Source organism: Pipra filicauda, unplaced genomic scaffold (assembly GCF_003945595.2).
Source record: "Pipra filicauda isolate LSUMZ 115617 unplaced genomic scaffold, ASM394559v2 scaffold591_size256279_pilon, whole genome shotgun sequence".
Lineage (NCBI taxonomy): Eukaryota > Metazoa > Chordata > Aves > Passeriformes > Pipridae > Pipra > Pipra filicauda.
Genome location: NW_024104744.1, coordinates 135,190 through 148,178, shown reverse-complemented (window position 1 = coordinate 148,178; position 12,989 = coordinate 135,190). Strand labels below are relative to the sequence as shown.

Here is a 12,989-nt window from a genome sequence, read left to right as displayed (position 1 = left end):
AGCTGCCTGGGATCTGTTTTGCCCCTGGCACACGTCCCAGAGGCTCCCGGGGACACGGAGGGCACTGACCTGGGCATGGCGTGGCCGCTCAGCTGCAGCTTTCGGAAGGTCTCCTCGTACTGGGGCAGCTCCACGTAGGTGATGAGCCACTGAACCACCTCGTCCACCGTCCAGTTATACACTGAGGAGAGGCACAGGACAGGCAAACAGCTTATCAGGGGTCCTCAGCCCCCAGAATCACCCACCAGCAACAGCAGAGCTTCACCACACACTCCCCAACCTGCCACCCTCTGCGAGGGAAAAATCCCTGCAGAGTTCACAGACAACCCCCTGCAGTGAGGAAGGATCCCCTGGGATCACAGAACCATGGAATGACACAATGGTTTGGGTTGGGAGGGATCTTAGAGCCAGCCCCTGCCATGGGCAAGGACACCTTTCTCCAGCCCAGGTTGCCCCAAGCCCCGTCCAACCTGGCCTGGGGCACATCATGCAACACGTTTTTTTAAGACAGAGGGGCCTTTTTAATAATTTATCAACCTCTGTCCTTGCTCAGACGGGCTGAGCTCCTGCAGCATCTCCCCAGGCTGCAGCAAGGCTGGGCTGGGAATCCCCTCCTGCTGACAGTCAGCTCCTCACACGCCCTGACATCCCCCATCCATCTCCTTCACACCCTCTCCAGCAGCCAAGGCAGGAAAAGGCCCATTTCCTCTGGCTCCCAGGGCAGCAGAGCTACAGGGCCTCTGCCCAAATGTCAACAGTGACTTGGCCCACAAGTATGAGAAACATCTCCCTGCCAGCTCCAGAGAGCCCAACGCCTCTGACTGGGAGCTCAGGGAGCTGGGAGAGAGGAGAGGGAGCTGAGGGAGCTGGGAGAGATGTGAGGGATGAGGGAGATGTGAGGGAGCTGAGGGAGCTGGGAGAGATGTGAGAGAGCTGAGGGATGAAGGAGATGAGGAAGCTGAGAGAGCTGGGAGAGAGGAGAGGGAGCTGAGGGAGCTGGGGGAGATGTGAGAGCTGAGGGAGCTGGGGGAGATGTGAGAGCTGAGGGAGCTGGGGGAGATGTGAGGGAGCTGGGAGAGAGGAGAGGGAGCTGAGGGAGATGGGAGAGATGTGAGAGCTGAGGGAGCTGGGAGGGAAAGCTGAGGGATGAAGGAGCTGAGGAAGCTGAGGGAGCTGGGAGAGATGACAGACTGAGCCCAGCACTGAGCAAAGACAGCAAGGCTCCAAAGGAAGGTGCCATCCCCAGAGGTGTTTATCTTGGGAAGAAATCCCTGAGAACCAAGCTGGAAGCATGCACACTTGCCAAGATGAGCAGGTCCCTGCCCTGCCAAAAAGGGCTGATCTGGTACTTCTGTGGCTCACCCAGGGCTTCATCTGTCAGATACAACACTTGTAAGAGCATCACAGCCTTTATATTTTTTGGATCATTAAGGGGCAGAAATAACTTTTTATTTTCCACAGGTGCCCAGGAACAAGATCAATGGAAGGGAGGAAAAGCAAAGGCTTGGAAACAGCTGCAATGGGCACAGCTGCCCTGCCCCTTCACAGCACCTTCTCACACCCACAGGGAGGAGCAGACCTTTCCTATGAGCCTGATTCCGGTTTTATGACTGAAGTTCAAGCTCCAAGATTAGGCTGGATATATCCCTGGAAGTGTTCCAGGCCAGGCTGGACGGGGCTTGGAGCAACCTGGTCTAGTGGAGGGGGTGGCCCATGGCAGGGGGTGGAACAGGAAGGGCTTTAAGGTCTCTTCCAACCCAAACCTTCTGTGATTCCACGATACCAAACCATCCTTTGGATATTAATTTTATCAGCCAGACCTACGGGATGATGAATGGGAAAACAAGAGCAGGAACTAAGCCCAGCCCTGGGAAACTGTGATGCCAGAGCAGCCCTGCCAAGGCCGTGGCAGGTCCGTGTGTGCCAGGAGCAGGAGAGAGCAGAGCAGCTCAGCAGTTAAGGGCCCTGGGGAGGATCGTGGGATGTTCTCCTCCATCCCTTAATGATTTCTGCCCTTTGCCAGCCGACACTAAAATACACTCCAGGCACAGCCATGTGTAAACAGCCGGGTAATGGGATAAATATTCCTTACGAGAGGTGCTCCTGGGACACAGAGGACACGGCGGCCCAGGGGAGCTGTGGGGTCACAGGATCCTGGAGGGGGAACAGCCCTCGGAGAGCACCGAGTCCAACCATCCCCCAGCACAGCCAAGGCCACCACTCACCCACGTCCCCAGGTGCCACATCCCCAGGGCTGTTACATCCCCCCAGGGATTTCCACCACCTCCCCAGGGGTGAATGACACCATTTGGGAACAGCCTGAAGTTATTTCCACGTGGACTGGACTTAGGGCACTTCCACTTCCAGGACTTTATTCTGCTTTCCCTTCACTATAGGAAGGAGCTTTTCAGGTTCAGAAAATTTCTGCGAAGGAAAACACGACCTGCAGGAAAACACAACCTGCAGGAAAACTCCCACGCAGCTCCGCTGAATATTAAGGGTGTAATTATTCCATTAAAATTCCAGCTGAAACTGGGAGTTTAACAGAGAACCTGGAACTGGACAGCATTTGGCCCTATTTCACACACATTTTAGGGTGGAGAAACAAAACAATTTCTACTTTTGTGGCCGTGCTCAGGTGCAGCATTAAGAGTCTGCAAGTGAGGAAATCCTGAAAATCCACCCCAAAAAAAAAGAAGCCAGGAGAGCACTGGTGCAGGGCAGGAAGAGCAGCAGCACATTCCTTCTGGAAGCTCTTCCAAGAGTATCCAAAATCCAAACTCTTTGGCCCTGTTGGGAAAGGGTTTCTTTGCTTGTTTGCCTTTTTTTACCTTCAGATGTTTTCCAGGCCTTCCAAAGATCTTCCACACTGATGAGCTTGTCCTCTCCATGGAAGGTGCTGTGCTTGACTGCGGGGTCGTGGTAATTCAAGTCCTCCCTCAAGAACTAGGAGAGGAATAAACAGCAGGATTAGGCTTTGGTTCATCTTGTAGAGGCATGAGGAGCATTAAAAAAATCTTAAGAAGAAGAAGAAGAAGAAGAAGAAAAAGAAGAAGAAGAAGGGAAATCCCAATGAATAAATATAAAGTATTATTATATATGTAAGCTATTATATAAATATATTATAATAATAGACATAAACTTGTATTTCTCTCTAATAAAATCATTAGTCAAATATTTTTAGCTGCTGGCCTAAACTGACAAAGCAAACTGGGTATGAACATTCCCTGCAGTACCCTTGGAGATTTCAGTTCCTGGGAAGACCAGCTAGGAAATATTCAGTAAATACATTCAATTAATTTTAATACAGAGTAGGTATAATAAATAATTATAACCTCATTTTCTGGGATTCCAGACTTTTCTTTGAATTATACTCTCACCAAAAATTCACCTAAGTGGCACAACGGAACCAGCTTTATGTCACTGGAATAAGAATCCAAACCATTATTACTGGGTTTGACCTGCACCTTTCAAAGCCAAGCTGGAACAAATGCCATGTTCCAGCAGGGGAGGAGGGAATACCACTGAGAAATATGTATAAATAAATATATCCCAGTTGCGGCTGCCCCTGGATCCCTGGAAGTGTCCCAGGCCAGGCTGGACGGGGCTTGGAGCACCCCGGGCTGGTGGAAGGTGTCCCTGCCCATGGCAGGGGTGGCACTGGATGGGCCTTGAGGTCCATTCCCACCCAAACCAGACTGTGAAATCACCACCAGCAGGAGAACCACTCACATTGCAGTGCCCAACAGGTGGAACCAAATGAAGGGATAACTTCCCATTCCCATCCCTCCCACGTCACCCAGGGCACGATCCTTTGCCCCCGGGCCCTCTGTGTGCAGTGGGATCCCACCCCCAGGAGAGTCCTCTGAGATCTGCAGCTTTACCATCAGCCAGGGCCGGGACCAGCTCCAGGACAGCTTTACCATTCCAGGCTCCTGCAAACCCACTGCAGGTGCTGCCCAGGCCGCCCAAGGGCTGTCAGCTCCGGCCTGGGGCCCCTCTGCTCTCCTGCCTTTGGCTGCCCAGGGCCGGGCCAGGAACACGGACAACGGGAACGTTTGGGAAAAGGGCCCTTCCAGCAGGGCAGCCCCTGCCCCTGGGGTCCCCTCCCGGTGGGTCCCTCGTGACTGCAGCAATGTCACCGTGTCACCGTCACCGTGTCACCGCCGCAGCAGGATCAGCTGCTGGAGCAGGATCAGCTGCTGGAGCAGGGATCAGCTGCTGCTCGGTATATTTAGCTCGGGGAGCACAGAAAGGAAAAGTGATCCCTTCAGCTTCCCTTCAGGGAGCACGGTCCCAAAACAAACCCCCAGGGGACGGAGCTGGGGGTGGGGAGAACATCCAGAAAATGGGTGGGAAGGAGGGTGCAGGATGGGGATGGAGCTGCCTGAGGGGCTGCAGGAGCTGGGCTGCTCCCACCAAAGCCCAAGGAGACCTCAAAGCAGATTTTCCATGTGTGCCTTCTGGGGGAAAGAATCCCAGAATGGTTTGGGTTGGGAGGGACCTTCAAGAGCACCCAGTTCCACCCCTGCCATGGGCAGGGACACCTTCCAGAGACACCTTCCACTATCCCAGGTTGCTCCAAGACACCCAGATGTTCCAAACCCCAGGCACGAGAACCACTGCATGAAATCCTGACCTGCCTGCAAACCACTAAAAAGCAGCACTTTCAAGTGTCAAAGATCCCACTGATCCCAGCCCTGGAGACACCCAAAATTCCGAGTCCCGGGAAGGGATTGGACACATCCAAGCTCCCACATGGACCATCTCCAGAGATCCTCTGGAAACCACCCCCAGCCTTGGCCAGGCTGCAAATCCACCAGAACAGAAGGAAACTGAGCCAACCCCAAGTCTCCCACCAAGCACAGGGAACGACAAACCACGGGCAGAGCAGCCAAAAGCAACGGGAACAGCACCACAGCTACAAAACACAACGTGGATGAGCCGAGATCCCAGCGGGGAGGCTCGGCTTGGGAATGGTGCTGAGGATGCTCTGGGGCCTCCAACATCAGGAAGACGTGGAGATGCTGGAGGGAGTCCAGAGGAGGCCATGGAGAGGCTCCAAGGGCTGGAGCCCCTCTGCTCTGGAGCCAGGCTGGGAGAGCTGGGGGGGTTCCCCTGGAGAAGAGAAGGCTCCAGGGAGAGCTGAGAGCCCCTTGCAGGGCCTACAGGGGCTCCAGGAGAGCTGGAGAGGGACTGGGGACAGACATTTTGGCTGAAGGCACACTCAGAAATGCATGGATCCATGACATGGGATTTTCTGGAGGGTTTTTTTCATAGAATCACAGAATACCCTGAGTTGGAAAGGACCCTCAAGGATCACCCAGTCCAAGCCCTGGCCCTGCCCAGGACACCCCAACAATCCCCCCCGTCCCTGAGAGTGCTGTCCAATCTCTCCTTGAGCTCTGTCTTCTGTGTTTTTCTATCTGCAGAAACTGCAACTACTGAAATGCTTTTTCAACCCTTCCCATCCCTCCCACGTCCCTGGATCTGTGCCCACCCCCCTCCCCAGCACCAGCTCCCGGCTGTGCCGGTGCCAGGGGCCGGAGCTGCCGTGTGCCGGCAGAGCTCCCTGTGCTCCCGGCTCCAACAGCTGTCCTGGGCCATCAATCCCACTGAAACACAGACAGCTCCTGCCCCCAAAGCCTCCTGCTGTCCAGGGAACCCGGGCTCTGGATCAGGGCTCGAGAGGAGTCAGGGCAGAACATCCGAGAGCCACTGGGAACCTGCATCCCAAAGAGCTGGAGCTGCCTTTGCAGTGAGCAGGAGGGCAGAAACAGACCCCTATTTAGAAGATTTCCCCGAGAGGGAAAGTTCTTTCATTTATAATCGAGGCCAATGATGTCACCTGAAACTTCATTGAAAATTCACTTCCCGAAAGGAAGGCAGTAATGATGATTTATGGACGGTGTGAAAGTTGTGGGACAAAATTCCACCTAGAATTTGGATATTTTAAAACCACAGTTGTCTGTGTCTACACTTCTGCCCAGTCAGGGCTTTCAATCCAAACAAAACACTCCCACAACTAAACCCCAAAGAGAAGGGGCCAAATTAATAAATGAAAATACAAAGTTCTCAACCAACCAGGGAAATGCCCATCCCTGGAAGTGTCCAAGGCCAGGTTGGACGGGGCTTGGGGCAACCTGGGCTAGTGGAAGGTGTCCCTGCCCATGGCAGGGGGTGGTACTGGATGAGTTTGAAGGTCCCTTCCAACTCAAACCATCTTAGGATTCCATGAACCCCATAAAAGGTTTCAATTTGAGCCTCCTGCATTCTTCCCAATAATCCCCCGGCAGCTGTCCCGCTGCACAGACACGGAGTTCAACCTGATTGCAGGGTCCATGTGGGGGGAGAGACATAACCTTGACAGGGAGAACCCGACAGGAGCCAGCTCAGGGAGGGAGGCTCCTGAAATACCTCACTCAGTGGCTGCAGAGCCCATTGACAGGGGGATTTAATGCAACTTTTATCAAAGTTTCAAGCTTAGCAGAGGTAAAGCAGCAACTTTAAAGCAGTATGGAATCACAGGGACGTGGAATCACTGAGGTTGGATGTGACTCCAGCACTGCCCTGGGCAGCTGAGCCAGGCCTGGACAACTCTTTCCATGAACAATTTTCCCAGTATCCCATGGAGCCTCCCCTGGCACAGCTGGAGGCCGTTCCCTCTCCTCCTGTCCCTTGTTCCCTGGCAGCAGAGCCCGACCCCCCCCGGCTCCCCCCTCCTGTCAGGGGGTTGCAGAGCCAGAAGGTCCCCCCTGAGCCTCCTTTTCTCCAGGCTGAGCCCCCCCAGCTCCCTCAGCTGCTCCTGCTGCTCCAGCCCCTTCCCAGCCCCTCCTACAGGCAGAGGAGCTGCTGGAGCAGGATCAGCACTCCAGGGCTCAGCACTGCTGGGACCCAGCCCGGAGGGGTTGGAAGGGTGGCTGTAACAGCACCAGGGCAGCGATTCTGGAGCCTTTTGGAAAGACCCCTTTCACTGCTCACACCCTGGCAGTGCCCCTGTGCCCAGGCTCCCAGCAGGCATTCCTGGCAGGGTTGGTACCAGGAGCTCCACGACTCCGCCGAGGGCAAAACTGGCTCAGAGAGACAAAGAGTGCCAGCTGTGCCCAACCCTAAGAACACGAGGCCTATTGCTAATTTAGTGCCAGGGGAGCAGGACACACGGAGTGAACTCCAAAGCTGCCCCAGGAGTCAGTGGGAGAGGCCGAGCTGCAGCTCCAGCAGAGCAGGGAACTGCCCCCAGGGAAAACACCTCACCGAGGAACAGCGACTGGAACTGCAGCTGGGAGCTTCTCACTTGTTTTCATTGCTCTGTTAAGTGGGACTGAGGGAGAAGGAATGGCACTGCAGCCTGGGAACAGGCCCCCAGCTCCACCAGCTCCTGCCACACGAGGGCTGTGTCCCTGGGGAATGTCACTGCTCCCAGGGGCCCTCGGGATGGTTGGATTTGCCCAACAAACTGAGCTGTGAGTTTGGAGGGAGATTTAACCTCCATGAGGGTAAATTCTTTATGTGAGGAACTCCCAGTGCCTAAGGGGCTCCAGGAGAGCTGGAGAGGGACTGGGGACAAGGGATGGAGGGACAGGACAAGGGGGAATGGCTTCCACTACCAGAGGGCAGGGAGAGATGGGATACTGGGAAGGAATTGCTGGCTGGGAGGGTGGGGAGGCCCTGGCCCAGGTTGCCCAGAGAAGCTGTGGCTGCCCCTGGATCCCTGGAAGTATCCAAGGCCAGGTTGGACGGGGCTTGGGGCAACCTGGGCTGGTGGAAGGTGTCCCTGCCCATGGCAGGGGTGGCACTGGATGGGATTTGAGGTCCCTCCCCGCCCAAACCACTGTGGGATTCTGTGACCTGGGAGTGCAGAACTGCCTGTGAGTGGCAGCAGATCCCTTCCCCCACGTGCTTGCTTTCTGCTTCCAACACTTTCCTGTTTAGATGCCAGTTTTCCTTGGAAGACAGAATTCCTCACCTCCAACAGAGCCCTGTGAATGAACCCCCACAGCAACTGAAGCAACACCACAAACAAACACCTCCCCTTTTCCAGCAGGCTCCTCTCTACTGGGTGCTTATGTAAACAAAGAACAACTTCATTTCTCTGCAAGGAAGTTCTTGGTAAACAACAAAAAGCTGCTTCTTTTTCAGCAATGAGCACATGGACTGGAGCTGTTGGGGCTGGGTGGTGGAAGAACACAGTCACCATGGAGTCATGGAACGGTCTGGGTTGGAAGGGACTTCAAAGTTGATGGACAGGGACACCTTCCACTAGACCAGGTTGCTCAGGGCCCCATCCAGCCTGGCCTAAACGTGGCAATCTGAAACAGGCAGCAGCCAGTTTGTTTGCCCCCAGAGACACAGAGGCTCCATCGGAATCCAGAGCTGCTTCCCAACCCCAAAATGGAAAAGGGAATTAAATAATAACAATCACGTGAACCAATCTCCTTCTCTCTGTGTTGGAATAAATGGATAATACCTTGTGTGTAGAACATCATGGAATCACAGAAGGTTTGAGTTGGGAGGGACCCTAAACCCCACCCAGTGCCACCCCTGCCATGGGCAGGGACACCTTCCACCAGCCCAGGTTGCTCCAAGCCCCATCCAACCTGGCCTTGGACACTTCCAGGGATCCAGGGGCAGCCACAGCTTCTCTGGGCAAGGACACAATGGTTAGAAAGTGCCAGCAGGGAGGAGCAGCCCCAGACACCCCACTGACAGTGGTGAGACACTGCCTGGATCAGCTGGGGCTGGCAGAGTTTCCTGGGCAGGGAGGAGAGAGGCTCCAACCTGGATCAGCTGGGGCTGGCAGGGATTCCTGGGCAGGGAGGAGAGAGGCTCAACCCCCCGAGCCGGCCCAGCCCTGTCCCCATGAGGAGCAGCCCCTGCCCACGGCCCCACAGAGCCCAGCACTGGGCACTGGGCACTCACCTCGTCGCTCTCCTCCACGTCCACGTTGCCGTTGGCGTCGTCGTCCATCTGCTTGTGGATGTTTCTCACGGCCTCGAAGCTCAGCTGCTCGTCCTCGTCGTGGCACAGCGGCTGGTCGATGCGGCAGAACTCTGGGGGGGCACGGCAGCCAGGGCTGGGGCACGAGCCAGCACCAGGCCTGGCACAGCAAACCCTCCACCCTGGGGCTGGGAGAGCAAACCCTCCGGCCTGGGGCTGGGACAGCAAACCCTCCAGCCTGGGGCTGGGACAGCAAACCCTCCACCCTGGGGCTGGCACAGCAAACCCTCCACCCTGGGGCTGGGAGAGCAAACCCTCCGGCCTGGGGCTGGGACAGCAAACCCTCCAGCCTGGGGCTGGGACAGCAAACCCTCCACCCTGGGGCTGGGAGAGCAAACCCTCCACCCTGGGGCTGGCACAGCAAACCCTCCACCCCGGGGCTGGCACAGCAAACCCTCCGGCCTGGGGCTGGGACAGCAAACCCATCACCCTGGGGCTGGGAGAGCAAACCCTCCACCCCGGGGCTGGGACAGCAAACCCACCACCCTGGGGCTGGGAGAGCAAACCCTCCACCCCGGGGCTGGGAGAGCAAACACTCCACCCTGGGGCTGGCACAGCAAACCCTCCACCCCGGGCTGGGAGAGCAAACCCACCACCTGGGAGAGCAAACCCCACCCTGGGGCTTGGGAGAGCAAAACCCACCACCCTGGGGCTGGGAGAGCAAACCCTCCACCCTGGGGCTGGGAGAGCAAACCCTCCACCCTGGGGCTGGGAGAGCAAACCCTCCACCCTGGGGCTGGGAGAGCAAACCCACCACCCTGGGGCTGGGAGAGCAAACCCTCCACCCTGGGGCTGGGAGAGCAAACCCACCACCCTGGGGCTGGGAGCTGCAAACCCTCCACCCTGGGGCTGGGAGCTGGCACTCACAGCAGGGACCAGCACTGCGGGCACCCACAGGGGAACCTGGCACTGCTGGCACCCACAGCAGGCCCTGTGCAGCCACCACGGCCCTACAAACACCCTGCCAGCAAAGGGCAGGGCGAGGCCGTTCCCTCCACACCAGCCCCTCCGGCATTCCCGGCGCTCCCGGGGCAGCTCTCCCAGCGGGGTCTGGCTCCTGCCCGCAGGGGAAGAGCCTCCCCAGCTCCATTTCTCACTCAGAGCTTGTTAGTGTTGGCACCAGGTCCAGCTGGGACGCTCTGGGAGGAAGAGTTGTGTGTTTATAAAACACATCAATTAGAACAGTTCCCTCCTTCCTGATTATGGAATGGGCTCTTCTGGCTGGCTTTCACATATTTTTCTACTTTTCAAGACTAACAGCCTAAATTTTGCTGCAGTTCCGAGTCCGTGTCAGCACCAAACGTGGCTGATCCAGCCCTTCTATGGCACTGCTGGGAGGGAACATGTGACCTGCACCGGAGGGAAGAGACGGGGCATCCAGAGAGACCACGGAGATGCTGCCAGACTGGAGCCCCTCTGCTCTGGAGCCAGGCTGGGAGAGCTGGGGGGCTCACCTGGGGAAGAGAAGGCTCTGGGGAGGCCTCAGAGCCCCTTGCAGGGCCTAAAGGGGCTCCAGGAGAGCTGGAGAGGGACTGGGGACAAGGGATGGAGGGACAGGACACAGGGAATGGCTTCCCACTGGCGAGATGCCCTGGACGACGATGGAGCCTCCTGTAGAGGCAGGGCTGGTGTCCTGCTGCTTCCCAAACCTTGGGAGGTTTATCCCACGCTGTCTGTGTGGCTGGGGGAGTCCAGCAGGCCCAGGAACTGGTGACCAAACCAGTGAGTGCACTGGGAACACCCTCCCTCTCCCAGCCTGGCAAGGCTGTCCTCTCCTCCACAGCACTCTGGGTCAGCTGCTGGTGCCAACCAGTGACACCTGGGCTCGTGGAGCCTGAGCTGCACCTGGGAAACACTTGGGTGCCCTGAGGTTGGTCTGAACAGAGCTGGGTTTCCTCTCCCACCCTCCAAGTTTTCCCCACAGCCACTGCAGAACAAGCTCAGAGCTTTGGGCTGGGCCCTTCTGCACTGGTTCCTGCCCTTCGTCCCAGGGGCATGGAGCAGGAACACAGGATGGGCATTGTATTCCTGCTGCCCTTGGACAGGACTCCAGAAGGAAAAACAAAGCCAGGCTAAAAGATATCTCCCAAAATATTACAAGATTATCTTGTTCCGAGCCTGTGCTTGTTATTGCAGTGCAGAACGTGGCAGCACCGTGGCAAAGTTCAGATTGTGGAAGGCAAGGTCATGTCACTGTGAAACCAAGAGGGTTTGTGCAGATTAACACTCTCCTGGCCACAGAACTGAACCATGTGTGCCCCGGGGGCTCATCCAGCATTCAGGGAACAGGATCTGAGGGGGATTGAGGGGGATCTCTCCCAGATTTCTTGCCACCACAAGAACAACCCCGGGGTACTTGGAGCACAAATGCCAGGAGTGAGGATTGACTGAAAGCAGCAGAAAGAGCAACAAAACAATGGCTGCCAGGGGCTGATAACAAAGTACACCATCAAAGGTGATCAAACCAAAAACAGGGAGGAATTTGGTGTTTTCATCACAGTCACAAAGAGCCTGAATATGGAGCAGGGTGATTTAATCAGCAGAAGACCCTGCACTGATAACAGAATGGTCCTGAGGTTTCAACAGGGAGGATGGGCCATTCCCCCCCCTGTTATCTCCATTCCCCTCCCTGTTATCCCATTCCCCCCCCTGTTATCTCCATTCCCCTCCCTGTTATCTCCATTCCCCTTCCCTGTTTTTGCTCTGGGCTGCAGCCACAGAAATACCCAAAATGAAGAACCATGACCAGCCCCCATCCACAGACTGAGAAAAGATTAAGCCTAAAGATCACACTACAAAATCACCCAATGGTTTGAGCAGGAAGGGACCTTAAATCTCCTCCAGTCCCACCCTGCCATGGGCAGGGACTTTCCACTATCCCAGGGTGCTCCAAGCCCCATCCAGCCTCCCCTGGAACACTAACACCAGGTCATTTTGACACACCCTATGGCACCTGCAGCAAAAGCCTCAAAAATGAGTTTGAAGTTGGCTTTAAGCAAATCTCCCAGAAGGCTCAGCCCTGATTTTTGGCACAGCAGTTTCCACAAGAGACACTTGCAGCCCTTAGGAACTGAGAGCACTGCCTGCCCTCCCACCCCCCTCTCTGAGTCATGGCAGGCTTTTGTCTCCAGGCTGCAGTTTGGTGCCTCCAGGCTTGGTTTTATCTCCCCACTATCACTCTCAGCAGGCAGAACAAAGAGTGCCTTGTCCCTCCCGGGGGTGTCCTTGATGGCAAACTAATGTGGGCACATCAACAGGGGCCAGCTCTGCACCCTCCTCCCAGCCTGGCACCCCTCCTCTGGCCGTTGCTCCCCACTCACACCCACCCCAGACCATCAGCAGACAGAGGCCAAAGTGCTACAGGAGAGGAGGAGCTGGAATGTCACAGAATCCCAGAATCATTGAGGCTGGAAAAGCCCTCAGACACCATGGAGTCCAACTATCCCCCAGCACTGCCAAGGCCACCACTAACCCCTGTCCCCAAGTGCCACATCCATGTGGCTTTTCAATGCCCCCAGGGATGTGACTCCCCCCTGCCCTGGGCAGCTGTGCCAGGGCTGGACAGCCCTTCCCAGGGAAGATTTTCCCCAATACCCAGCCTGAACCTCCCCTGGTGCAAGTGGAAGCCACCATGGAAAGCAGTTTGGGTTGGGTTTGGTTTACAAACAGCTTACAAAGTCTCTTTTTTCTTTGCCCAGAGAGGCTGTGGAGGCTCCAGCCCTGGGGACAGTCACACTCCACGGGACACAGCCCTGGACAAGCAGCTCTGGGAGGCTCTGCCCCTACAAGGGGACCATCTCCAGAGGTCCCCTGGAACATCAAACCATTTCATGCCAAGTCTTGCCTTTCTCGTGGGAGATTCTCCCTAATGAGAACTGTGTTTAATTTCGGGTTCCCTTAATTTCCTTATCTGTAATGACCCCCAGAGCTCTTTGGGGCCCCGGTAGCACCAGGCCCTGCAGCAGGAGCAGCCCCAGGACAGCAGCAAACAG

General features: G+C 56.2%; 1 protein-coding gene across 5 annotated transcripts in view; it reads right to left on the bottom strand.

Moving 5' to 3' along the window:
* Positions 1-12,989, bottom strand: part of STIM1 (stromal interaction molecule 1) — a 69,839-nt gene that overhangs the window by 35,997 nt on the left and 20,853 nt on the right. For all 5 annotated transcript variants that reach the window (XM_027719396.2, XM_039387834.1, XM_039387837.1 and 2 more), the window contains exons 2-4: positions 8,920-9,050; positions 2,832-2,946; positions 70-181 (exon numbers count right to left, since the gene is read on the bottom strand). In XM_027719396.2, coding sequence (XP_027575197.2) covers positions 70-181; positions 2,832-2,946; positions 8,920-9,050 — 358 coding nt within the window. The remainder of the gene's footprint in view (positions 1-69; positions 182-2,831; positions 2,947-8,919; positions 9,051-12,989) is intronic.